The following is a 27,848-nucleotide window of genomic DNA, read 5'->3' as shown; positions in this document are numbered from 1 at the left end:
AGTGCTAGTACTGTGTTCTTGGCATGGCTCATGTAGATACTATAGAATCAGAAGCATTTCAGTTCCTCTCAGGGCTCTTTAGTCTTTCGTGCCCTCAAATATGTTTCCTAGAATGTGTCACTATTAATTAGAATGGACAGCCTCCTCACCGTCATTCTTAAATGGAAATATTCATTTTTTTTTTTTTAAAGATATGAGCTATTAAGGTTTTTTTGAACCTCTCAGTTCCCCTTCAAATTAAAAAAAATTGAAGAAGTTATCATTTGAAACTTAGAGCTCTTTTTCAAAACCAATCATCGTTCCGTGAATGCTGTGCTCCTTCCATCGGGACATTGTAATAGCAAAGTTATGAATTGAAGTCATTTCTTAATGTGCCACTGATTTCTCTTCTCGACAGCTCCCTGCTCTGCTATGGCTTACCATCACGACAGCAGACGGGTGTTTGTGGGCCAGGATAATGGAGCCATAATGGTATGTTGTTCTGGAGTTCGTTGGGCGTCTTAAACGTAGAGACGCGGTGAATGCAGCTAAAATTCCCTTCTTTTCTCGGCCACCAGATTTGCTCTCAGACGTTTTTGTAAATTGATTTTGAAATTGTAGCTCACGGGCCAAATCACAGGCATGTGATCGGTCAGTCAGTGGCGGCGTTTATTGAGTGCTACTGTGTGCCAAACACTGTATAGGCACTTGGGAGAGGACAGTGAAATAGAGTTGGTAGACACTTTCCCTGCCCATAAAGAGAAGCAGTTTTGCCTAGTGGATAGAGCAGGAGCTTGAGGCCCAGAGGACCTGGGTTCTAATCCCAACTCCACCATTTGTGTGCTGTGACCTGTGCTCTGGGCCTCGGTTTCCTCATCTGTAAAATGGGGATTAAGACTAGTGAGCCCCATGTGGGACAGAGACTGTGTCCAACTTGATTATCTTGTATATACTAACCCACTGCATAGTGCAGTGCCTGGTACATAGTAAGTGCTTAACAAATTCCATTAAAAAACAAGCAACCTATACAGTCTAGAGGGGAAGATGGACATGAAAATAAATTACTCCTAGGGGAAATGGGAAAGTATAAGGATATGTAAGTGATGTGGGGCTGGGTAAGCATTAAGTTCATGTCACTGTGTGGCCTGAAGGCATAATCTAAATTTTAATGGGAGAAAGATTTAGAGTATGAAATGTCACTTTTGTCTTTCAAATCAGTTTGTGATGCCGCTGTAGTTTATAACGCCAAACAGGGCCTTTGAAAGTGAGGAGGAAGGGTAACAGCTGAGAGGCTTCCATGAGTGAATATGTGCAGAGTTCTTAAGTGGGTGCTGTGTCATTTTGATTTAACCTGAAAATCTGTGCAGCTTGTATATAAAAAAAAAAAAATCTGACAGGAGCATACACGTAGCACATTTTGTAGCATGAATTAAATCTCAGGGCTTTCTCAGCAGTTAGCACTGCAAACCACCAAGTCTGTCAAAAAGAGAAAGTATTGCAATTGTATTGCAAATGAGGCAAGGAAATTTCAGATTAAATGGAGTAATTCCTCCTTTATGGTCCAGAAAAAGAAAATACCTTATGCTTGATATCCTTGATATGTATAAAAAAAAGACAGTCGCTGTCACTGAGTAGAGTCTTAAGTATCATTACAGAAACCAACCACAGTGGTTTCAATTGATTGGTTGATCAGTCTGAACAAAAATCTGTATATTTTGTGATCTCCAAAAAGAAAACATCTTTTGCTTGATAGGTATAAAAAGACAGTAGGTGTCTTTGAGTACAATCTTAAGCATCATTTCAAAACAAGCCACAGCTGTTACGATTTATTTGTTGATCAGCATGAACAAAAACTTGTATAGATACCTAAAAACATTTGCAGCCCAGCAGACTGTTTTCATAAAAGTTGTTTAAGCAAATAAAGGTCCTATGTAGGTTAGCTGTGTCTTGGGTCATGACATAATCCATTCTTGGGTGAATTTATTAGAGACGGCATTAGAAAAGAGGTGGAGTTACGGCGTCCACAGAGCAAAATGAACAGAAGGGAGAATGGAGAAACGGCTGTGGGTCCGGGGTAGGGTGAGGATCAAAATGCCAAAGGGATACAGATTCAAATGCATAGACAACGCAGGCCTGGGGGTAGAGGATCTGGGTTCTAATCCTAGGTGTGCCACTTATCTGCTGTGTGACTTTGGACAAATCACTAAGCTTCCATTTGCCTCAGTTTTGTCATCTCTAAAGAGGGGGTTCAATGCCCGTTCTCCCTCCCACTTCGACTCTCAGACAGGGACTGTGTCCGAGCTGATTCTCTGGTATCTACAGTGCTTGACACACAGTAAGCACTTAATGAATATCATCCTTATGATTATTAGCTCAGTGTGAGAGAAGAGCAGGTATCTGAGAGATGTTGGGGGAATATATGTATTTAAAGATGCTTGTTATTGATCATTGTTAGTGTATTGTAGGCAAAATTTTATGAAGTAGTACCTCGGCATCTACCTATTAAGTCGGCCTCTTTGATCAGAACTTTTGTAACCCATGATCTCAGTACACCATTCTCGTGTTGAACATCGGGAATTCCCATAAAATGGCAACTATGCCTAAACCCTTAAAAAAAATTAGCTCTGCAGTGAGTGTTCAGAGGCAGTGATCCCTCGGCCTTTTCTTGTAAGGACACTGTAAGGATAAATGGGATATTTGGAAGCTCTTAGCTTTCTTCCTGGAAAGTCGTAGACACACAGTGGTATCTAGTTGAATGGTTGTTCAGACACCTGATCGATGAAGAATATTTATGGAGCACTTACTGTGTGCAGAACGCTGAACTAAGCACTTGGGAGAGTACAATACGCACGATGGACGTGATCCGCATGACTCCTGCTCTCAGAGAGCTTCCAAACTAGTGGGGGAGGCCGATATCAAGATAAATTATTCATTCATTCAATAGTATTTATTGAGCGCTTACTATGTGCAGAGCACTGTACTAAGCGCTTGGAATGCACAAGTCGGCAACAGATAGAGACAGGCCCTGCCGTTTGACGGGCTTACGGTCTAATCGGGGGAGACGGACAGACGAGAACAATGGCAATAGATAGAGTCCAGGGGAAGAACGTCTCGTAAAAGCAATGGCAACTAAATAGAATCAAAGCGATGTACATTTCATTAACAAAATAAAATTACAGACAGGGGAAGGAGCAGCGTATAATATGCATGTAAGTGCTCTGGGCCTTGGGTGGGGTGAGTATCAGAGTGTCAGAGGGGTACAGATTCAAGTGCATAGACAATGCAGAAGGGAAGATAATTAGGGGAAATGAGGGGTTAGTCGAGGAGGGCCTCTTGGAGGAGGTGTGATTTTAGTAGGGCTTTGAAGGTGGGGAGGGTGTTTGTCAGATAAGAGGGAGGGAGTTCCAGACCAGAGGGAGGATGATAATAATTATGGTATTTGTTATGTCACGCACTCTACTGAGCGCTGGAGAGGATACAAGCAAATCAGGTTGGACACAGACCTTGCCCCACGTGGGGCTCACCGTCTCGATCCCCATTTGACAGATGAGGTAACTGAGGTACAGAGAAGTGAAGTGACTTGCCCGAGGTCACACAGCAGACAAGTGGCAGAGCTGGGATTAGAACCTATGATCTTCTGACTCCCAGGCCCTTGCTCTAGCCACTACGCCGTGGGCAAGGGGTCGGCAGCGAGAATAGACGAGATCAGGGGACGGTGAGCAAGTTGCCATTGGAGGACGGAAGAGTGCAGGCTGGGCAGTAGAGGGAATTTAGTGAGGAAATGTAACCTGTACTATTTGCCTCCGGCGTCTGTTTCTGACCTAGTTATTGCGAAGCAGAGTCGTGCCCCCCCCCCCCGGGCAGGAAACCAGTGCACCGCGCATTCACCCAATTTGTATTTTATCCGCTCATTTTGCCTTAAACACTTTTCTTTGCATAAGTGTGTACCCACAAAGTAAACTCCCGAATATTGGCATTTATTTCCTTGCATATCAAAATCAGGGGTTGACAAGAGGTCAGTACAATCCCTTTGTTGAAATGAGGACATAACAGAATTCTCAATTTTATTTTGAAACAAGATTAGTCAGTCAGCAGTCGTCATCGTTGTTGCTGTCTAGGGAAGCAAGAGCGAATTAGGCAGTACTCAGGCCGTGGAGGGGATTTTCCAGTCAGTATTTCTTTTAAGGAAAGATCGGACAATGTTCGATCTTTCCTTAAAAGAAATACTGACTGGAAAATCTACTCAGTTCTTCCACACAGTTCCATACATGGGCTCGCGGCCTTATTTTTGACTGCAGTAAAGCCCTTTGTTTAACAGGCATCTTGCAGCCCTCCTTGTGTGGTTTTAATAATTCATTTTCCTTGACGAATTTCTGGTGTAAACAACTAGAAGTAGTCACATTACATGCTTGGGAACTAGGGAAAGAGGAGTGTGTAAGTAAGAATGCTGCATCCAACTCAAAATATTTTGCTTTGTGTAAAACTGTCCTACAAAGAAATGAGATGGTAGTTTGAAAGAAGTTCTGGTAAAGGAAACAATTTAAATAAGTCTTAATAATAATAATAATAAAGTTGGTATTTGTTAAGCGCTTACTATGTGCCGAGCACTGTTCTGAGCGCTGGGGTAGACATAGGGGTAGACATAGATTGTCCCACGTGGGGCTCACAGTCTTAATCCCCATTTTACAGATGAGGGAACTGAGGCACAGAGAAGTTAAGTGACTCGCCCACAGTCACACAGCCGACAAGTGGCAGAGCTGGGATTCGAACTCATGAGTCCTGACTCCAAAGCCCGTGCTCTTTCCACTGAGCCACGCTGTCTTAAAGCTAGTCTCCCGATTGCTGCATCTCCTTAACTATTTCTCCATTTCACTGTGACCTTAATTAATTGTGGCATTTGTTAAGCGCTCACTCTGTGCTGAGCACTGGGAAGGATACAAGCAAATTGGGTTGGACACGGTCCCCGTACCACATGGGGCTCAAAGTCTTAACCCCCATTTTACAGATGTGGTAACTGAGGCACAGAGAAGTTAAGGGACTTGCCCACAGTCACACAACTGACAAGTGGCAGAGCCGGGATTAGATGCCCACATCCTTCTGACTCCCAGGCCTGTGCCCTATTCACTAGGCCACGCTGCTTCTCCTTAGACGTTCCCTTTAGCCGTTGTGCCTGTTTGATTTTTGAATAATTTGGTGATGCTGTTTTTTGATTGTAGGAATTTCATGTTTCTGAGGATTTTAATAAAATGAACTTCGTCAAGACCTACCCAGGTATGCATCCTTGTTTTCCTAGCAAAATCACTTTGGAAGTGCCTAAGAATTGGAACCTTAGCCTCCTGCTGCAGTCGAGTTTGTACATAAAATGTGTAAATATATAAATCAGTTGAATTTATTAACTCTCATTACACTTTTGTTGACAAAGCATCCTAAAAGGAAATATAAATAATACACAGAATAATAATTTTTCTAGTTTCTTCACCAGCATCAGATCCAGTTACCTTTAATTATATGGTACTGATCCAAGTGATTATATATAAAGGTCGAAAGGCTTGCGGTCATGGTGATATTTCGTTCAGGCCTTGTAAACTCATGCCAATTTTCAGAGTTGCAATCACGCATCAAGTTTTAGTATGCTGCTAACAGGTCAAACTGAAAGGAAATTTTGTTAGCGAATGCTCTGAATTTGTTGTTTTAACAGGTGCAGGGGAGCATTTTTATTTTATAGTTATCAAACGTTTTCTCATGGGACGTGTTTTAGAAATGGTGGATGTAATTTTTACGCTTTTCCCATTGACTTATGTTTATCTTGTCTAAAGATGTTAGATGTCTGAACATGTCTTGTCTAAACAAGAGAAGCAGCTTGGCTTAGTGGAAAGAACATGGAGTTGGGAGTCAGAGGTAGTGGGTTCTAATCCTGACTCTGCCACTTATCAGCCGTGTGACTTAACTTCTCTTGTGCCTCAGTTACCTCTGTCTCTAAAATGGGGATTAAGACTGTGAGCCCCATGTGGGACAACCTGATGACCTGGTATCTACCCCGTTGCTTAGCACTGTGCTTGGTACATAGTAAGTGCTTAACAGATACCATTATTACTATTACGTTACCTTTTAGAACTTTTAAAATGAGGAATCACAGTTTCTTAACCTCAGTATTAAGTTCATACATCTTGTCCTCAGACACAGGACATAAGTACTGTTTAAAATAGAGGAGTTGGGTGGTCCAAATATCTTGAAATGCAGTATATTTTAGGGAATATCTATGATTAATGTTGAGTGTTAAAATTCCTGACACGTACTGTTTTAATGATGAAAAATAGTTTTTTACCCAGCCTAAGGTGCTTTGGAAAGTTGAACTTCTTCAGATGCTTCTTGAACAATAATAAATTTAAAGGATCTAGAATTGGTGTGTGTAAAATCTGCCCTGGGGGAGGTTACATACCCCCTGCCATCTGTTTCTACGCGGTGCATCACAATCTCCAGCAAAAGTGGATCTAGATTGTAATTATCAATCAGTCATATTTATTGAGCACTTAATCTGTGCAGTGCAGTCTATACTTTTGAACAAGAGAATAAGAAATATATTTCTTGGGAGGACAGGAGGGTATGAGGGAAAAGGGGGTAGAAGCCCCATTGTAATAATAATAATAATGACATTTGTTAAGCGCTTACTATGTACAGTAAGTGTAAAACTGTGCATAAAAGACGTGAAGGCTCTTTATAAAATGAACACCGTAACAATTTTTTGATGGGTATTATCATAATGATGATGGTATTTAAGCACTTACTATGTTCCAAGCACTGTACTAAGGATCTGGGGTAGGTACAAGATGCTCAAGGAAGACACAGTCCCTGTCCTACCTACATGGGGCTCACAGTGTAAGTAAGAAGGGATAGCATTCAATTCCCATTTTACAGTTGAGGTCCCAAGGTCACACCGCAGGCAGGAGGTGGAGCCGGGATTAAGTCCCAGCTACTCCGACTCCCAAACCTGTGTTCTTTCTATGACGTCACGCTGCTCCCCTGCTAGTTTGTATCTGGCTCAAAGTAGCATACTAAAATTCATCATGTACCCTCCAGCTCAAATAATTGCTTTTCCTCATCCAAAAGATTGCCTTAGTGTTTGCCTAGAAAGTATACAAAAAGGGAGAGAATTTATGACTTTGGTCAGCTTTTTATTTTCTAAAAAGAAAATTTTAGTTAAAGCCCCAAAAGACCGGTATGTAAAATGACACTTAGTACTTCAATCAATAAAAATGCAGCCCTGTGTTAATAAAGCACAGAAGTGAATTTAACTTCTAAAAAATATTTTAGCCCCAAACCTCTTACTGGTAATTTGAATTTTCAAGAAGCGGTAACTCATCTATATAAAAACGGGCAGTCTCTTGTCATGCCAAAATACTTTCTAAGACTAGGTCATCTAACCCTTCACATCACACATATATTTATGAAAGTGTGTTTTAGACTGTAAACTCGTCACGAGCAGAGAACATTTCTGCTAATTCTGTTGGTATCCCCTGCGCTTAGTACAGTGCTTTGCACATAGCGCTCAGTAAATACCATTGGTTGAGTGATTCATAAGGCAGGCAAATAGCCTGAGGCCCAGGTTGGTCAGAGACTCATCTAGTTTTACCATTTATTGGTCATTGGCCAATTAAATTTAGAATCCAAAGTTCTTGCCTTTCTCTTAGGTCTATTAAGCAAAATAGAGAAATTCTTCCAATTATTATTCCTGTGAACCTGTCACCTTCAAGGGCCTTAGCATGTTGGGAATCTATTTTTCTCCAGTAGAGGAGATATATACATATATATATAGATAGATATAAATATAGATAGGTGATTTCTCTTGGTAGCATTTCTAATTGAAGTGAATACATTTTTTTCTCCCTGGCCTGTAGCTCATCAAAATCGAGTATCTGCCGTTATTTTCTGCCTTGGAGCTGAATGGGTCATCAGCACAGGCCATGACAAGTGTGTCAGCTGGATGTGTACGAGGAGTGGGAGCATGCTTGGGAGACACTTCTTCACCTCCTGGGCTTCGTGCTTACAGTATCCTACAACTGGGTTCATACTCCCCTGGCCTTTTCTGTTGGTCTTGCTTTTATGTCTGTGCAAATCAGGTGGAAAGGCTTTAACCTTCATTACAAGACATATGAAGTGTATTTTCAGTTTTGAATTTAATTGATGAACATTGAGTAAGAATTTTAAGATGCTAAAGAATTCTCTAATTTGAAAGTATATATATATATATATTTTTTTCTCTGATGTGAAAGACAGAAATTTCTGTTCCTTTCAGTGTGGCGTTTTCATTTAGTCCTTGAAATATTTATTTCTGTAATAGATATTTAGCAGCCTCCTTATGAATCAGATTTATATGCCTGTCATTTTAGAACAGTGTTCCTCCAAACAGGTGTAGTTTGTATTAAGCATCATTTTGGTAGCATCATAAGCTTAGATTGTTAAATAAGTGGGAGGATATTCAGATAGCGCTTCCAGAGGTCCCACATCGAGCTGGGAGACCATCACAGGAGACGATTTCTGCCCGGGTTTTTATTTTTAACAGGAAAGAGGTCGTGTTCTTCATGCTACGCCTGATAATAAAGCAAAATTTGCTCTGCCGATGGATGACTCTTCCAGATAAACATAGGTTATTGTAGAGTAATTTGAAGAAAACATGACTGAAGCAAGAAGTCGCAATCCAGTTCCCATTTTGTCCTTTCCTGTTCTGGTTAGGTCACTGTCAGAATTGCACGATCTGTGTCTAATGTTAACGTTCAAACTCCTTTTGCTTTTGAGCAAGTTGAAGTCGATGAGCGACTGTGCTTTGATATTTGTTTTTTGGTTTTTTTAGAAACACATTTGTCACTGAAAAACATCTCCGTAATTTGAATAATGATAAAATAATTGCCAGTATGTGCAGGTAAACTGTCCAAGCTGAAATATCTAGACCAAATGAATAAATATATCCGGTACATTTTGCTAGCCGTTTCTCACTGTTTTGAAAAACATCCTACAATTAAAGCTCCAATGAACCTTCCTGCTGCGGGACATTTTTCATTTGCACTTGCTATCCATGGTCTCTTCCATAATCTTTGCAGGAATTTTAAGCATTTTAGAAAAAATGAAAAAAGGCAGTATCCAAGCCCTCGTGTGGCTACGGTTGTCTCCTCGCCTCCATTTCTCAAGGGTTAATTTTTGTCTGTAGTTAGCGTCTTTTTGTATGCTTTTTTTTTCTTTTTTAGGATGTAAGACTTGTGACGGGAGCTGGGAGCCGTTTGCTTTTAAAGTAGGCATTGGAGAACAAGAATAATAATTCATTACCTGTCCTTGACGAATTCTATTCAGATATGATTTTGACACCCAACATGCTTTTGTGGGAGATTATTCTGGCCAGATCACCCTACTGAAGCTTGAACAGAACACCTGTTCGGTTATTACAACCCTGAAAGGGCATGAAGGTAAGTCGTCTTAATACACAGACTATTCCACCTCACTGCCTAGGCTGGATAATTTCTTAAAACATAAAACACTGCTTGCAAAGGTTGGAGACTGTTCTGAAGACCACGTGCTAGATTAATGAGTTTTTCTCCAAAATTACCAGTCGGTAGGTCATGTCAGAGTATGTACGTGGTCACAGAGGGGAACCTGAAAGGCTAATGACATTCATTTCAGTGAACATTCATACTTGTTTTTGGCAATGTGTATTCTGCGGACTTAACTAACCAGCTAATTGAACTGCAAATTTTCTGCTTGCTCTAGGAATGTAGCATATGATCAGATGATCATCTTTCTGCACATTTCAGTAGTAGGTGTTCCACTTCTAAAACTGAGTATGTACTTCCTCTCCATCGGTTCTCTCCTTGACCCCCTGCAGTCTGGCTTCCGCCCCCTCCTCTCCACAGAAACACCTTCTGTAAAAGGTCACTAGTGCTCTCCTTCTGGCCAAATCCAAAGTCATCTTCTTCCCCCTAATCCTCCCTGACCTCTCAGCTGGCTTCGATGTTGCAGACCAGTCCTCTCTCCTGGAAACATTATCCAACCTTGGCTTCACTGACACCCCCAACTCCCGGTTCTCCTATCTGACTGCTCCTTCTCCGTCTCTTTCACTGGCCCCTTCCCCTCTGTTTCCCATCCTCTAACTCTGGGAGTGTCCCTCAAGGCTCAGTTGGGGGTCCCCTTCAATTTTCTATCTCCACCTACTCCCTTGGAGAATTCAGCCTCTCCCTGTGCTTCAGCTTCCATCTCCATGCAGATAACTTCCAACTCTACCCTTCCAGCCCTGACTTCTGTCCTTCTCTGCAGTCTCACATCTCCCCCTGCCTTAAGGATCTCTCTCCTCGGATGGCAACTCGAACCTAAAGTGTCCAGAGCAGAATTCAGCTTCACACCCAAACCTTCTCTTCCCTTCGACTGTCTTATCACTGTAGACAACATCACCATCATCCCTGTCTCATAAGCCCATAATGTTTGCGTTATCCTCGACTCATCTATTTCATTCATTCAATCAGTGATAGCTCTTGAGCGCTTACTGTGTGCAGAGCCCTGTACTAAGCACTTGGGAGAGTACAGTACAGCAGAGTTGGTAGCCACGTTCTCCATCCACTCTAGAGGGGGAGACAGACATTAATATAAATAAATTTATTACGGATCTCTACTTGAGGACAGTGGAGCATTCATTCAGTCCATGTTTTCAACTGGTCACCAAATCCTGTCAGTTTTACTTTCATAATATCTTTAGAATCTCCCCCTTCCTCACCATCGAAACTGCCGATACACTGATCCAAACAATCTTCATATCCTGCCTCGGCTTCCGCATCAGCCTACTTGCCTTCTTCCATGCGGCTATTCTCTCCCCACTGCAGTCCGAACTTCATACTTCTTCCCGGATCATTTTTCTAAAAAAAAACCAAAAACAGTTCAGTCCGTGTCTTCCCCCTCCTCAAGAACCTCCTAAGGTGGTCCATCCATCCCCACATCGAAAGGCAACTCCTTATCATTGGATTTAAGGCATTCAGTCAGCTCTCCACACCCTACTTAGCCTCGATCACTTCCTGCTACAACCCAGCCCGAACCCTTCACTCCTCTAATGCCAATCTACTTTACCTTCATTTTTGTCTCTCACCATCTACCTCTTGCTCATTTCCTCCCTCTGGCCTAGAACTCTCTCCCCCTTCACAGTCAACTGACTTCCATTTTCTCCTTCTTCCAAGCTCTTAAAAAATCGCATTAACTCCAAGTACCCTTACCTGACTGACTTCTCCCCTCCCCTCCCCTTTTTTCCCCTCCTTCCAAGTCTTCAGTGCATTTGGGTGTATCCCTTTAGCACTTTACTTCACCCCATCCCTACTGCACTTAGGCACGTATCCTTACACTTAGCTCTTTCCTCTATTTATAATGTATTTTAATGCCTCGCCCGCTTGATTGAAAGCTCCTTGAGGTTCGTATCTACCAACACTATTGCAGTGTACTCTCCCATGCACGTACAGCGCTTTGCACACAGTGAACACCACTGATTGAGCTCATGGAGATTGGATCAGTCAAGTTTAGATCAGATGGATGGCAAATGGAAAATTGCACAAGACTATAATCCAAGTCATATCTCCTCCAGGAATCCTTCCCTGACTAAGCTGTCATCCCCTTATTTCCCTCCCTATTTCCTCACCTGTTCACCTAGTCCCACCACCTAAGCACTTAGTCGCCCAATTTCATCCCCACCCCAACCTCACCACACTTACTACACATTTTTATTTTTGGTTGCTGCTCTTGCCTGTACTTTCTTTTAATGTTTGTCTACCCCACAGACTGTAAGCTCCTGGAGAGCAGGGATTGTTTCTACTTCATTGTACTCTCACCAGGACTTAGTACAGTTCTCTGCATAGAGTAATCAATCATATTTAGTGAGTGCTTACTGTATGCAGAGCGCTGTACTAAGCACATGGGAGAGTACAATGTAACAAGAGTTGATGGACACATTCTCTGCCCACAACAAGCTTACAGCCTAGAGAGTAGTGCTCAGTAAAGACCGCTGATTGGCTGCCTGAACAAGAAAAGACAAAAAACATGCGGGTAGAAGAAGCTGGGTGGATTAAACTGGGACATTCCTCTTCTAAAACATCTGTTTGGCTCTTACCTCTGTAAAATTATCCTTTGGAAGAATTGTCCCCGTAATTTTACCTTTTAGTTTACTGATCTGTCCGGTTTTGTAATCCACATAGAGATGATGAGTCCTGAGGGGCAGAGAGGGGGAAATGACATCATTTTTACTCTTTCTGTGCCTGCAAGGCTTATTTCAGGGCTTCTAAAGGCTGTTGGCTTTATTAGAGTTTTCTCCACACAGCAGTAAAGGAGTCTCACCGAATGCCAAAGTGTCATACAATGCATGTTTTTGTGGTCATGTTCTGATGAAAGCCCCAAATTGAAATGTGTTTTTAATGGTGTTTTAGGAAAAGGAAATCACTGGAAAGTGTATGAGAAGAGACAGGATTGTATTTGTTCGTTATAGACATGTTGCTCTTGATCTTGTTTTTATACTGAATCTTTTTGAGGTTATTAAATTAGCCATATAAGCTGAAAGAGGGAATCCTCTGGAGGAAGCTCCAGCAATTTAATGGAACTTGAAAACAGTTGAATCACAAGTCCTCTTTTCACTAAAAGTTAGCAAATTTCGAGGACCGGCAAATCCTCTTAATTTTTCTTAGATCCTCTCAATTTAAAGAATGCTCTTACGAACTAGGCCTTCCTGTGAAAAATGCTGTAGGACATGAAAAAAATGGTTGATGAACTATTTCAGAAATAATGATTTGAAAAGAGATATCAGTGATTTGAGTTGCCTAAGAAGTGTAACGCTCAAGCATTTTGCATAACAAATTGGAGAAAAATAAAATTCCATTATCAGAACACCAAGGAAAAACCCGCATTTCAAATGGAAAATCTTGGCAAAAACATTGTCATCCCAAATCTTCCAGTGGTATACACAGGATTGAAAAATGTAACTTTGCTCTGGGTGCTCCTTGAGCCCTGAAATCTGGGTGCCACGGATAGATATTTTTGAGGAACCTTCAAAAATGGTAAGAAAAAGCCAAACCCGTGCTTCTCTGTCTCTTTAGACAATGGTTGCTGGCTCTGGGTAAGGCCAGTGTCGGAGAAGGATGGGGGTGGGAAATGGAATGAAGAGTGGGAAGGCCTAGAGAGTCGAGTAATGAATTGAACAGAGAGAGTTATTATGAAACTTGGTGAATTATCCCCTTCATGCTTCAAATCTCCCTTTTTAAAAAGTGCATGGCGAGATTTATCTCCTCTTGGGAAGGGCAGAGCAAAGGCAGAATCTTAAATTTCACATATGAGTCTCTTGGGTAGTTTCAGAGATGCAGGCTAGGGAAAAAGGAGACAGCGGAAAAAGGAGGTGGTGTTGATGAACACCCCCTGCTACTTACCCCAATAGTTGAGAGCTCTGGTATTTGAAAACCCTGGGAGGAAAATAATTCCAAGTAGCCCTGGAGGGGGAAGAAAGAAGATGGGAGCATTTCTTCTCTTTGTATGCTCCGTTCTGGCAACCCTCGGGTAAATCTAGTGGTGTTGTGGGGAAAGAGAAGCCTTTTTCTTCTCATCTTCTGTCCACTTCTATCATCTGAGCAGTAACTCTGCATGCCGACTGGGGTAACGGGAGACCAGTCAATCAGTGATATTTATTGAGTGCTTACTGTGTGCAGAGCACTGTTCTAAGCACTTGAGAGAGTACAGTACCACAGAAATAGCAGACACATTCCATCTCCAAAATGAGTTTACAGGCATTAATACTGCTCCTTGTCTGATTCCCTTCTCTTGGAGTGTTTGTTCTTGGCTTTGTTTTTTAGATCAATCAATCGATTAGTGGTATGTATTGAGCGCTTACTATGTGCAGGACACCGTACTAAGTGCTGAGAGGTTTCTGGAGAGCTTTAAGGTATTAAAGGAAGCAGGGTTTTCTTCCCAATTGCCTGTTCCCGAGAGCCTCCTCCAGATGGCCTTGAGCAGGGCTGACTTTTGGAATACCCAGAAATTGGGATGGGGTTTTGATGGTCACACCCATGCTCCTGGTGGTGGATGCTCACTCTGGATAAGTGGGTTTTTCTTTGTTGGTTTTCTGGTTTTTAAATGATGCCTGTTTAGCACTTATTACATGCGAGGAACTATTCTAAGCGCTGGGATCGAGACAAGCTCATCAGGTTGGACGCAGACCCTGCCCCACATGGATCACACAGTCTGAATCCCCATGTTACAGATGCATATAAGTTCCATCATCCTCAATAGCTGTGTCCCGTCATTCTGGCCCGAAAGAGAAAAAGACTTTCCAATCCAAGTGTAACCAACCACCGCCCCAAGGGGAGTATGGAACACTGCCTGCTAAGCAGAGCGTTTTCTCCTTTAGCCATTTATCAGAAAGCCAATGTGGCAGGGTAATTTCCATTTTCAGTCTCTCGTTGAGGTCCTCCCTACTGTTGAGGTCACCGGCAATTCTGAAGTGTAATTTGGCTGGTTGTCTGGCGGGCACTGATTAAATTTCAGGTCTGTCCTTACTCAGGGATTCTGAGCTCTAGATAATGGGATTTTTTTTTATTTGCGAGGCAGGCAGCAATAAATGTGAAATAGAGATGGGGAGTTACATAAGTGAGGAATCTGAAGAGGATATGAGAAAACTTGCTTTTAAAACATAATTGCTTCCAACTGAAAATGCAACAAATTAGATGTCAGGTAAACTAGATGTGACAGGATGGAAGGTGTGGTTTTTTTTTGCACAGTTGTGTTATAGATCTACCAGCTCATTTAGACCCAACATACACTGCTAGCAAAAATTTTCCTAGCTATTTGACTCTGAGGTCCAGAAAAAAATTTCAGTAAGCAGAGATAACTTTGAAAAGAGTAGGGGAAAATAATGGCATGGATCCATCGCATATCCGACAATATCATCAAACCAAAGCAAGCATTTATTTCGAGTCTGTATTAAGGATTAGAGCTTAAATGTATTTATTTTTTGTTATCTGAAAGACAGTGATCTATTACCAAGCATGACATCTGAAATTTATTTTCAGGAATTTTTGTTTGTTTTTTTCTTTAAGCTGATCTTTATCCTAATCTACCACCAGGGTAAACATAGTTCGACTGTGTATAGCATCTTGGGAGAAACTTGAGTCAAATGGGTAACCAAAACTGTTGTTGCCGATTAACTCTGGCTATCAGTCAGTCAGTCAATCAGTAGGATTTACTGAGCACTTCCTTCATTCAAAGCACCATATTAAGCGCTTTGGAGAGTATAGCAGAAGTAACAGAAGCCCTCAAGGAGCTCACAGTCCAGTAGAAAAGACAAAGAACAAATGAATTTGCAAACAGTGCGCATAGAAGGGTATAAGAACTTTGTTTTTTCGTACCTTCTCATTCAGAGTAATAAAGTACAACTCCTATACTTGTAAACTGTAGTTTCTGGGCATACAGGATCCTTGTTTCTTCCGATCAGCAGGCATGCCGAATGTAACGTGTCTTTGAAAAACCTCTCCAGGAGTCTCCCCAAGAATTGTAGGGGTATCTGTTGCGATGCTACTGGAATGGCCATGGAAATGCAAGATTAAGATGAGATTTTCTCTTCTCATTCGGAATGGGGTGGGGAGCCAGAATGAAAATCTCATTTTAGATATGAAATTCTTTGGACAAGTCTGTCTCAATGCATTCCTGGTGTCTGAGTTGAAAAACCCAATGAATAGTCATAGGTAATAATAATAATAATAATGTTGGTATTTGTTAAGCGCTCACTATGTGCCGAGCACTGTTCTAAGCGCTGGGGGAGACAGGGGAATCAGGTTGTCCCACGTGGGGCTCACAGTCTTCATCCCCATTTTACAGATGAGGGAACTGAGGCGCAGAGCAGTGAAGTGACTTGCCCACAGTCACACAGCTGACAAGTGGCAGAGCCGGGATTCGAGCCCATGACCTCTGACTCCCAAGCCCGGGCTCTCTCCACTGAGCCACGCTGCTTAGGCGCACTTACGGTGTTTCTGGTCAGCCTCCAGCCTATACTAAAAGATTCCCTCTTGCTTGCTCCAGTTATCACGGACTCTCAGAACTGAATAGGACCTTGTTAGTCTATCTGGTCCACCCCTCGCTTACGTGAAAAAGAATGTTTGGATGGTACAAGATAGATGCTCATCTCCTTATAAACTTCAGGCATTATCAGATATTTATGTTTTCTGGAAAGTGGATTAAACCTTTTTTTAACCCTCCCCAGGTAGTGTTGCCTCACTGTGGTGGGATCCCCTTCAACGATTACTCTTCTCGGGAGCATCCGACAACAGCATCATTATGTGGGACATTGGGGGAAGAAAAGGCCGGACGCTGCTGCTTCAGGGCCATCAGTATGTGACATCTTTATATCAAATATTCTATCAAATGTGGGTTCCTGGCATTCTACTTTTTTACAGGAGTAGGTGGAAGGAGAGGAAAGGTTTAGAAAAATCTCACTGAGCATCGGTTGACTCCAGATATCAAGGAAAAGCGAGCGAGCCCTTTTCGGGCTGAAGGATGGAGTAAATGGCAGTATCAAACTTCTCTCATCTCCTCAGCCATTGTGGCCTACCAGAGAATGTCCATTTATCCATTCGTCACCAGTTTCAGTGCATAGAGGCGCTTATACAAGTTATTTCCACCAAGAGTAAATGAGATTTAATAATGTACAAATATGAGAGGTATATGGGTTTTTTAAAAAGCACTAAATAAAGTTGAACACGATTACCTTATTAACCTTACATTTTTCGTAGCTACTTTCAAGACTGAAAGGAATGGAAATGGCATGCGTGGAAAGATAAGGTGTTGTACTGCCTTCTTTCAGTCAGTGGAAATACAGGATCCTAAACATAGGTGGGGTTAAATACAAGCAGTCAGTAGTCAAAGTTGTCAGTCAGTTGTATTTACTGAGCGCTTACTGTGTGCAGAGCACTGTACTAAGCACTTGGGAGACTACTATATAGAAATATAACAGACACATTCCCTGCCCCACAGTAAGTCTGAAATTGAATGTACTATGAATACCCAAATGAGCTGTGGGAGAATAGAAATGTAATAACCCTAGTTGATAAGACACTGCAACCCTTCTCTAGAAAGATACATTCATAACTTTATTCGTTAGAATTTACAGCTCCTTTTTTGACAGTCATATTCCAAGAGCCTTGATTTGACTTTAAATCTTTGCTTCAAGTAATTGAACTTTTAATATTAGAGACACGTCTCCCCCACTTCCTCCAAAACTGCCTTCAGTTCAGTGCATCAGTCCTGAATTATGTACAGTTTTTATTTTTAAATATTTGAATTTTTTCTCTAAGTTGATCGCTTGTATAGTGTCAATATCTTCTTATGGTATTTGTTAAGTGCTTTCTATGTGTCAAACACTGTTTTAACATTGGGGATGTGTGCTTTTTTAAGATCTCTCAAGAGGCCTTTTCTCTGGGCTCCTTTTTAATCCGGTCCCTCTCAACTTCGGGGCTTCAATTTTCCTTGCGATTGAAGAAGTTAAAATACCACCTCCCCAAATATGGTTCCCACCATAGGAGTGAGAAAGCCTATGGGATCAACTGTTGCCAGCTGATTCTGTGCCTTCCCGGTCATAATAATAATGTTGGTATTTGTTAAGCGCTTACTATGTGCCGAGCACTGTTCTAAGCGCTGGGGTAGACACAAGGGAATCAGGTTGTCCCACGTGGGGCTCACAGTCTTAATCCCCATTTTACAGATGAGGGAACTGAGGCACAGAGAAGTTAACATTCTATTGTGAGAAAGCAAGCTCTGCAAGAAAGAAAACGATCAGATGGAAATAAACCCTTAAATGGACCTATCCCGCAAATGATCCTACTGGACCCTCTTGCACTGAGGCCTCTTGTCCGAGCTCTCAGATGATATATAATATACCATATATTTAAAATAGATATAACAGATATAATGGGACTGTGCTGAGAAAAGTGAGCAGAGAATGTTAGACGAGAATGGAGGAATTTCAGAACTAAAATTGTTAGTAATAGTGAGCGATCTCAATTACACACAGGTTGACAGAATGAACAGTACAGATATGACTGTTTTCTGACACAACTTATTCCAGAACACCCAAAGAAAAATGATATAGTGGATGTAATTTTCAGTCATGGCCAAGTTCTGATGCACGAGGAACATGCGGGGAATCCAGGGCAATAATGGTTACGAAACAAGGAAATGTAGCATTCTCGATGGGGCGAGAAGGCCCAAAATACCCAGTACGGGGATTCTAAAGTTTAGAATAGAGAACTATGATGAACTTTAAATCTTAGGTAGGAAAAGTCTGAAAGTCACCACAAAACCCACAGTGAATCTTGGAATCTCTTTAAAACTTGATATTCGAAACCTGGGTAAAATGTGGGGATCAAACAATAATAAAAAAGAAGTGCGAGCGTTGGTCAGATAGCTCCATGGATAAGGAAAACCGGCCACTGATAGAAAAAAGTCACCCTTTAAAAAATAAGAAAACTCACCCAAGTGAGAATAGGAAAGCCCGTAAAGAATGGCAGGTCAGGTGCATAAGGGGAATTAGACCAGAAAGGAGTACTCCCATTTTAAAAGCTGCTACAGTAATACATGGTTCTTTAAACGTATTTGAAGCTGGATTAGGATCAGTGTGGTTTACCTCTTGGTTGAGGGGTAAAAAATGCACTTGGAGATAAAAAGCGTGTGGAAGAGCCAGACACAAAATTGTGGTTTCCTGTGTCTCAGATTTCTGAACGAGGGGGAATCCACTACAGCTTGAAGGTAGTAGGCGCAAGACTGTTGCACTGTGGGGAAGTAGGTTTAGTTGGGTAAGCAGAAAATACCAATAGTTTCAAGAAGAGTTTGGATACATTTAAGGTTGACATCCAAAATACAGAGAAAAATTAGACAAGAACCGAAGGCATGACATACTGGGTCAGACCAAGGATACAGTGAGTCCACGATTCTGTTTCTGACCATGGTGAAATCATGTTTAGAAGAACAGTGTGATGGTCTTGATGTCCTTTTGGGTCAATTACCTAATTTCCTTAACATATTCCTTAATAGCCTAATATAGATCTCGTCTCCCTGAAAATATTTAAACTCTTTTCCGATTATGGTAGTTTGGGTCCGAATATCTTTCTGAGCTAAGACTCCATATGCTTACCACCCACTGGGAAGAAGTGTTTCTTTTTGTTTGTTTTGAAGCTACTATCTTCAAGTTTCATTAAGTTTCATTAAGTGCCTCCTGATGCTTGTGGTATTTCTCCTCCAAATCCTTTTAGATTTTTAAACTTCAATCCTGTCCCCTGTATGTCTTCATCTTTCCCACCCCGACCTAAAGAGTCCTAATCTTTTCATCTGTGGTAGCTGCTTCAATTTCCCAATTATTTTCTTTGCCCTGCTCGGTACCTTTTCCAGCTCAGTTATGCCTTCTTTAAGATTTAAGGACCAGAATTGCACATATTTGAAGTGTAGACATGCCATACTTTTATGAATGCAGAAATGCTTTTTTCCCCCCATCTTTCACGTTGATGTCCAGTTTAGGAAGCTTGAGAAAGATGAAGATTGATTTAAGGACAATAGATCCATGGTAGGGTAGTTCAAGGGAAAAATGAGAGCAGAGATGAAAAACCATCACATTCTTTCAAGAATTATTTGGGACAGAAAGCTAGCTGGGTAGAACATTGACTGGTCTGATCCAGTATGACATTTTTAAGGTTTTTTTATTCCTTCTGAAAGAGTGGGTACTTTTTTTAAAAATTTCCTTGACTGCTGTAGAATTCAGTTCAGTTGGAGAGCTTATTCAGTCTTTCCAAATGGAATCTTGATTTTCACTGTGAGGGAGAGAAGGAGGAAATTAGTGCCTGACAAATTAACTACAACCTCAAGTTTCTTTTCGGGTAGTCAGCTTTTGTTTCATTCCATAATGGGTTATCTTGTTCCTTAGGGGTGGGGAATCTGTTGCTTCATTTTGTACTTTTGAAATGCTTATTGCATTACTACTGTGTAATGCATTAGGTGGGTGCTCAATAAATGCTAATACTTCACTCTTCACAAAACTCAGTTATCAGGGCCCTCCTTCCTTAGGTTTTTTCGTTTTGTTTTTAGTGGTATTAAGTGCTTACTATATTCCAGGCACTGTATTAAACACTGGGATAGATAGAAGTTATTAGGTTGAACCCAATTCCTGTCCCAATAGCACTCACGGTCTTTATCCCCATTGTATAGATGAGGTAACTGAGGCACAGAAAAGTTAAGTGACTTGCCCAAGGTTGCACAGCAGACATATGGCAGAGCTAGGATTAGACTCCCAGCCCCCCATGCCCTATCTACTAGGCCTCGCTACTTCTCTTGGTCTGATCCATCCTGCCCCTCTCTGCAAACAAGTAACATGCTCTTTGGGGCAAATTTGAAAGTGGAAATTCCCGACCCACTTTATGGACTTGGTTCAGGTTGGGCTGGTGGAAACCAAAACCTCCTTCCGGCAAAGGACATTTGTCTCTTTCCACCCCACAGAGTCCATAAATGCCAGTCCCACACTGGGGCAATTCCCCTGCCGCCTCCCCTCCTCCCCCTGCCCCCAAAGTGGGTCCCACACCACTTTTAGACAAAATTCCCAGGGGTTTCTTCCATTAAAGCAATGGCTAAACATTTAATTCTTGTGGTTACCTATAGGCTGTCCACAAGTCAGCTGTAAAACTCGCTTGAGCAGATTTTAGTGGCAAGGTTTGAGTCACCTATCCCATGTTCATCCTTCAGTCCTTATATTGCGTCCATGTTCTGTTGGTCTTACAGACACTAGGAGAACATAATGAAGGGTACAGATTTGTGGTCAAGTTGTTTAGCTTTTGACAAGGCTGGGAGATAATTTAACTCAGAACTTAGCAAGACTGGTGACATTCTGAGCACCCTCTCCAAGCAGAAACGTTGGCTGAAAGAACAAAATGACCAGAGGAAGAGGTCTGAAATGAGGGGGAGAATAATTATAGCACAAAGAAGCAAAAATGTGTAGGAAAATACAAGCTTTCTGTGCAATTTGTTGAGTGTGCTGTACCTAGAATAATCCATCAATTATTTTAGTAAAAACCATTAACAGTACAAATGAAACCAATGAATCAACAGATTGATGGCTGGTTCCAGAAAGACGATACACTGGTTTATCAGGTTCATACAAAATAATATGAAAATAGAGCTTAAAAATTAAAGGCTGTATATATTTAAAGACCCACACTGTTCACCTTTTTTTAAATGAAGTATTGGATCGAAGGAAGATTGTATTTCAGTTAAAGATGGAGCATGTTTTTGGCATAACCACAAAAAGATTTTTTTTTTTTTACTCTGTGTTTAGATTTTAAAAAGGACTGAGATTCAGGGAAGAAAAGCAAGAGGCCTATTAAAGTGCAACCTCAAAAAGTGGCAATACGTGAAACCTGGAACATTACTAGATTAAAATAAAGAATCCATATTCTCCTGTAACATTTTTCAGACCAGATTGAAAATAAAAATTCGGCTAATAGTCCTTGCCCTCTAGGCATACCTCTCTAGCTACTGATGAAATTTTGTATAATTCATCCTCCTCTCCAGCTACTGATGAAATCGTATATAATTCTTCCTAATAAGTGGCTTTTGTAAAATGCATATTTGGTTCTAAAAGTCTACTATTATAATTGCCCCCATGTTAAATTCTTAATTGGGCAGATTGAGCTGTGGTAAATACAAGCTCGCAGTGCTATACGGTCGTTTCAACCTAAGAGTTTTTTCACCCAAATGCTACATCTACATTTCCTATAACACAGAGTCTTCCAAAGCACCGTGGTGTAGTGGATAGATCATCTGCCTGGGAATCAGAAAGTCATGGGTTTTAATCCTTGCTCTGCCACTGTCTGCTGTGTAGCCTTGATCAAGTCACTTCACTTCTCTGTGCCTCTGTTACCTCCTCTGTAAAATGGGGATTAAGACTGTGAACCCTTTCAGTACAGGGACCGCATCCAACCCATTTGCTTGTATCCACCCCAGTGCTTAGTACAGTGCCTGATGAAGCCCTTTGTTGAGCACTTACTATGGGCCAAGCACTGTTCTAAGCACTGGGGTGGATACAAGGTAATCAGGTTGTCCCACGTGGGTCTCACAGTCTTCATCCCCATTTTACAGATGAGGGAACTGAGGTCCAGAGAAGGGAAGTGACTTGCCCAAAGTCACGCGTCTGCCAAGCGGCGGCAGAGGGATTAGAACCCACAACCTCTGAGTCCCAAGCCCGGGCTATTTCCACTAAGCCATGCTGCTTCTCTTAAGCCTGGTATATAGTAAGCGCTAAATTATTATTATGTCTTTCTCCACTTTGTGGCCTTTCATGGCGAGATATTGTATAGCTGAGGAATGAAATCTGGGGCTGTAGTTAATTCTCTATCCATCTAGTTATTACAGTAACCACGAGATTTGACAGCGCTATCATTTGGGCGCTTAGAGTAGTTGAATTAGGATGTAATACTAAAATTGGCATCACATCAAGCTTTAGTTTAGAACTTGTAGGAGGAAGACAGACTGAAATGTAGGCAAATTGAGGACCTTCCCTTTGCTCCGAGCTTTAGCCCAACGGATGTTATGTGCTTCGTTTTCAGTGACAAGGTGCAGTCCATTTGTTACCTTCAACTGACAAGGCAACTAATTTCCTGTTCGTCCGATGGTGGAATCGCAGTTTGGAATATGGATGTCAGCAGAGAGGAGGTAGGAGTAAAGTCTAGATAGATTTGGGTGGGAGAGATCCCTTAAGGCTTCCGTCGGCAGGGGCGTCCCCATTCTACGGCACGGTAATGCCACAACTCACTGCCGAATACCGCCGCCGCCTCGCAGGTATTATTGGAGCAAACCCCATCTCATCAGCAACGGTATTTACCGAACGCGTAACGAAGGCAGATTGCTCCGCTTACAAAGTGGTTGGGGAAACCCAGTCAAACTGAAAGACGTAATGCCTGCCCTTAAGTGTCAATTGGTGAAACAGGTGGAGAGGAAGGAAGGGAACTGGGGAGTTCTTGTGGGAGATGATCTTTTAGAAAGGCTCGAAGAAGGGATTCCCGGGTCTGCAGCTTGTCTGCTGTGTGACCTTAGGCAAGCCACTTAACTTCTGGGGACTTCAGTCACCTCATCTGTAAAATGGGGATTAAGACTGTGAGGTGTGGATTGAGTCCACCTGATTTGCTCGTACCTCCCCCAGCACTTGATACAGCGCCTGGCACATAGTAAGCGCTTAACAAATCTATTAAAAGAAAAAAAAAAAAAGAGTGGATGGGCACCGTAGGCTTGAGGAAAGGTACAAGCGATGGGTCCAAGACGGAAGAGATATGAAGAAGCGTGAAAGTAGCTCGTTTCAACGAATTGGTCTCGATGAGGTCCGCTATTCCTGAGGCGGTTTAATGCCCTTAGGAGATCAGCATCTTTGCAATCCCTGTTATGGTCACCGTTGGCCTGGGTTTGCAGAGGTGCTTCGGAGGTGCACCGGAGGCTCCGCATCGACCCTTAAGCTTTGAGCTCCTTATCTCACTTCCTAATGTCATTCTCACCTTCCAAGGACAGTAGACAATAACCCATCCTCCTTTTTGGAGAAGTAGCATGGCCTAGTGGAAAGAATGCAGACCTGGGAGTCAGAGGACCAGCGTTCTAATTCTGGCTCCCCAGTTCTCTGCTTTCTGACCTTGGGCAAGTCATTTAACTTCTCTGAGCCTCGGTTACCTCATCTATAAAATGAAGATTAAATCTTCCTCCTTTTGTGAGCCCCGTGAGGGCCAGCGACTGTGTCCGAACTGGTTATCTTGTATCCACCCCAACACTTAGTATAGTACCTGGAACACGGTAATTAATTGAATTAAGGTTGGTATTTGTTAAGCGCTTACTATGTGCAGAGCACTGTTCTAAGCGCTGGGGTAGATACAGGGTAATCAGGTCGTCCCACGTGAGGCTCACAGTTAATCCCCATTTGACAGATGAGGTCACTGAGGCCCAGAGAAGTGAAGTGACTCGCCCACAGTCACACAGCTGACAAGTGGCAGAGCCGGGATTCGAACCCATGACCTCTGACTCCCAAGCCCGGACTCTTTCCACTGAGCCACGCTGCTTCTCTAAGTGTTTAACATATCTCAAAAGGAGGTCTCCTGCTTCCTCTCAAAATCCACCCCCTCCATCTGGGCCTCCACCCCCATCCCTTTGCATCTCATCACAACGCTTGTCCCCTCCCTCTCTCCCTGCTTGCCGTCTTCAACCGTTCACTCTCCAATGGCTTCTTGCCCACTGCTGTCAAACATGCTCTTCTCCCCATCGAAAAAAAAACTCCTCCCTTGACCCCATTTGTTAAGCATTTGTTAACAAATAATAATAATAATAATAATAATAATAATGTTGGTATTTGTTAAGCGCTTACTACGTGCAGAGCACTGTTTTAAGCGCTGGAGTAGATACAGGGTAATCCGGTTGGTCCCACGTGAGGCTCACAGTTAATCCCCATTTTACAGATGAGGTAACTGAGGCACAGAGAAGTGACTTGCCCACAGTCACACAGCTGACAGTGGCACCATAAACAGAAATCTTGTATGAGTCGTGTATCCCTGCTGCCTCCACTTCCTCTCCTCCAGTTCTCTCTTTGACCCCCTTCAATCTGGCTTCCGCCCTCTTCACTCCACCGAAGCTGCCCTCTCAAAGGTTGCCAGCGATCTCCTCCTTGCCAGATCCGGTGACCTCTACTCCATCCTCATCCTCTGCGACCTCTCAGTTCATTCAGTCGTATTTATTGAGTGCTTACTACGTGCAGAGCACTCTACTAAGCGCTTAGAATAATGCCTGTGTTTCTAGGTGGTGCTTTAATTACCAAAGCGCCTTATATTAGTTATTTACTCCTCATAACACCCCTGCGAGGTAGGGTTCAGGTATTATGGCCCCCAGTTTACAGCTGGGGAAGCTGAGGCGAGGGAAGGTTAAGTGACTTACCCAAAGTCACACAGCGAATGGGTGTCAGAGCCGGGACTCGAACCCGGGAGCTCCGGCTTTCAGGCCCGCGGTTCTTCCACCGGGCCACACGCACTCCCTTCACTATCAACCACCCCCTTCACGTGGAAACATTATCCGTCCTTGGCTTCACTGGTCCTGCCCTCTTCTGCTTCTCCTACTACCTCCGTGGCCGCTCATCCTCACTCTTTTTCACGGCCTTCTCCTCTGCCTCCCAACTCTTAGTGTGGGAATCCTTCAAGGCTCAGTCGTGGGTCCCCTTCTCTTCTCTAGCTGTACACACTCCCTTGGAGAACTCGTTCTCTCCCCTGGCTCTGACTACCGTCTCTGTGCGGGTGATTCCCAAATCGAGATCTCCAGCCTCGGTCTCTGTCCTCCTCTGCGGTCTCGTATTTCCTCCCGCCTTCAGGTAATAATAATGTTGGCCTTTGTTGAGCGCTTACTATGGGCAGAGCACTGTTCTAAGCGCTGGGGAAGATACGGGGTAATCAGGTCGTCCCACGTGAGGCTCACAGTTTATCCCCATTTGACAGATGAGGTAACTGAGGCACAGAGAAGCTAAGTGACTTGCCCACAGTCACACAGCTGACAAGCGGCAGAGCCGGGAGTCGAACCCATGACCTCTGACTCCGAAGCCCAGGCTCTTTTCACTGAGCCACGTGTCCTGCCAAGAATTCATACTTTACATGTCTAAAAGAGAACCCATATTTCCACCAAATCCTGCCCTCCCCCTGGACTTTTCCATCACCGTAGACAGCGCCACCAACCTCCCTCGCTCACAAGCCCGTGACCTCGGTGTTATCCTCGACTCGTCTCTCTCATTCAACCTACATATTCAGTCTGTCTCCAAATCCTGTCCATTCATCCTTCAGAGCATCATTAAAATCTGCCCTTTCTTCTCCATCCAAACTGCTACCCCATTATTCCAAGCATTTATCGTATCCCGCCTTGAGTACAAATTCATTCAATAGTATTTATTGAGCGCTTACTATGTGCAGAGCACTGTACTGAGCGCTTGGAATGTACAGATCGGCAACAGATAGAGACAGTCCCTGCCCATTGATGGGCTTACAGTCTAATTGCTGACCTCCTTCTCTCCTCACTCCATACTTCACTCTACCGCCTGGATCATTTTTCTACTAAAACATTCAGCCATGTTTCCATACTCCTCAAGAACCTCCAATAGTTGCCCATCCACCTCGGCTTCAGAAACTCTTTACGGTAGGCTTTAGGGCACACCATCACCTTGCCTCCTCCTCTTCCACCCAGCCCAAACATTTCTCTCCTCTAATGCCAGTCAACTCACTGTACCTCGATCCTCTCTATCTCACCGCTGACCACGTCACCCCTCCGGCCTGTAACTCCCTCCCTCTTCAAATCCAACGGGAGTTCACTCTCCCCACCTTCAAAGCCTCAGTAAGAACATATCTCCTTCAAGGCCTTCCCCGAATAAACCCTCATTTCGTCTCCTCTCATTCTCTTCTGCGTCTCCCTTGCACTAGGGTGTTGCAGGCTTTATTCACCCCTCCCTCAGCCCCACAGCACTTCTTTACATATCTGTAATTTCATTTATTTACTTAAATTAATGTCTGTCTCCTCCTCTAGACTGTAAGCTCGTTGAGGGCAGGGAACGTGCCTACCACTACTGTTGTACTCCTGCAAGCATTTAGTACAATGCTCTGCACCCAATAAGTGCTCAATAAATATGATCGATGAAACGAACCTTCCAATCTTGGTGTTACATTTGATTCCTGTCTGCCTTTCATATCTCATGGTCGCTTATTAAATTCTGCTGTTTTTTCCTCCACCGTTTTTCCTGGATTCACTCCATCTTCTCCATTATAAGGCCACTCTCTTGGCTCTAGCTCACGTTATTTCCGCTCTGGATTCCTTGTTAGCTCTTCACTGGTCTCCCTGCCTCCAAACTCTCCCTTCTGTTGACTGTACTTCATTCTGCGGCCCGGATCATCTTTCTCGAGTGTTGTTTGGCACATAGCACTCTAGTCCTTGAAAACCTCCAGTGGTTTTCCAGTTCCTTCTTCAAACAGAAGCTCTTAATGGTAATTGCAGCATTTAAGTGCTTACCGTGTGCTATGCACTGGGGTAAATGCAAGACAATCAGATCAGACACAATCCTATTACCCATTAGGGTCCTTAAAAAAAAACAAGAAGCAAACAAACCCCCCCCCCCCCAGAATAGTGGTTATTTTAATTGGATTATGCATGTGATTATTGAACACTGAGCCTATAGCAAATAAATAGGTTAACATCCAAACTTTGAGAATTTAAAAATAAATTCTAGCAAGTTTGCTCCTATTGAATAGTCATTTACAGGAAAAAAAACCCAAAAGTACAGTAGGTGATTGATTTTTTTTTTTCCTTCTTTACCAGGCGCCTCAATGGTTAGAAAGTGACTCTTGTCAAAAATGTGAACAACCTTTCTTCTGGAATATAAAGCAGATGTGGGACACAAAGACACTAGGATTAAGACAGGTAAGAAGATAATCTCTACAGGTGTGTTTATGGCGTTTTAGGGATTGGTTCCAGTTGGTCTGGGAGGGGACTGCCTCCTCCCCCACCCCTTTATGCGGTTGTAGCCTCAAAACCAACATAACTGTGGATACTTGATTGGGAAAGGAAGGGAGGCAGTAGTCTATCAAGGTTTACCTCCTCCTAATAATAATAGTAATCATGGTACTTGTTAAGCACTTACTGTGTGCCAAGCACTGTTCTAAGTGCTGATTAATCAGGTTGGACTCAGTCCGTCTCACGTCGGATTTACACTCTTAATCCCTTTTATTTTTTTTTTTAAAAGAGGTTACTGAGGCCCAAAGAAGTTAAGTGACTTGTATAAGGCCACACAG

The 27,848-nt window shown here is 42.7% G+C and overlaps 1 protein-coding gene across 1 annotated transcript in view; it reads left to right on the top strand.

The window, feature by feature from the left end:
* Window positions 1–27,848, top strand: part of WDFY1 (WD repeat and FYVE domain containing 1) — a 77,864-nt gene that overhangs the window by 37,203 nt on the left and 12,813 nt on the right. Inside the window, exons 3-9 of the mRNA XM_029069056.2 lie at window positions 398–471; window positions 5,196–5,250; window positions 7,875–8,025; window positions 9,322–9,434; window positions 16,232–16,358; window positions 22,611–22,716; window positions 27,376–27,477. Of these exons, the coding sequence (XP_028924889.1) occupies window positions 398–471; window positions 5,196–5,250; window positions 7,875–8,025; window positions 9,322–9,434; window positions 16,232–16,358; window positions 22,611–22,716; window positions 27,376–27,477 (728 nt within the window). The remainder of the gene's footprint in view (window positions 1–397; window positions 472–5,195; window positions 5,251–7,874; window positions 8,026–9,321; window positions 9,435–16,231; window positions 16,359–22,610; window positions 22,717–27,375; window positions 27,478–27,848) is intronic.

Source organism: Ornithorhynchus anatinus, chromosome 7, assembly GCF_004115215.2.
Source record: "Ornithorhynchus anatinus isolate Pmale09 chromosome 7, mOrnAna1.pri.v4, whole genome shotgun sequence".
Lineage (NCBI taxonomy): Eukaryota > Metazoa > Chordata > Mammalia > Monotremata > Ornithorhynchidae > Ornithorhynchus > Ornithorhynchus anatinus.
This window is presented reverse-complemented; position numbering and strand designations above follow the sequence as displayed.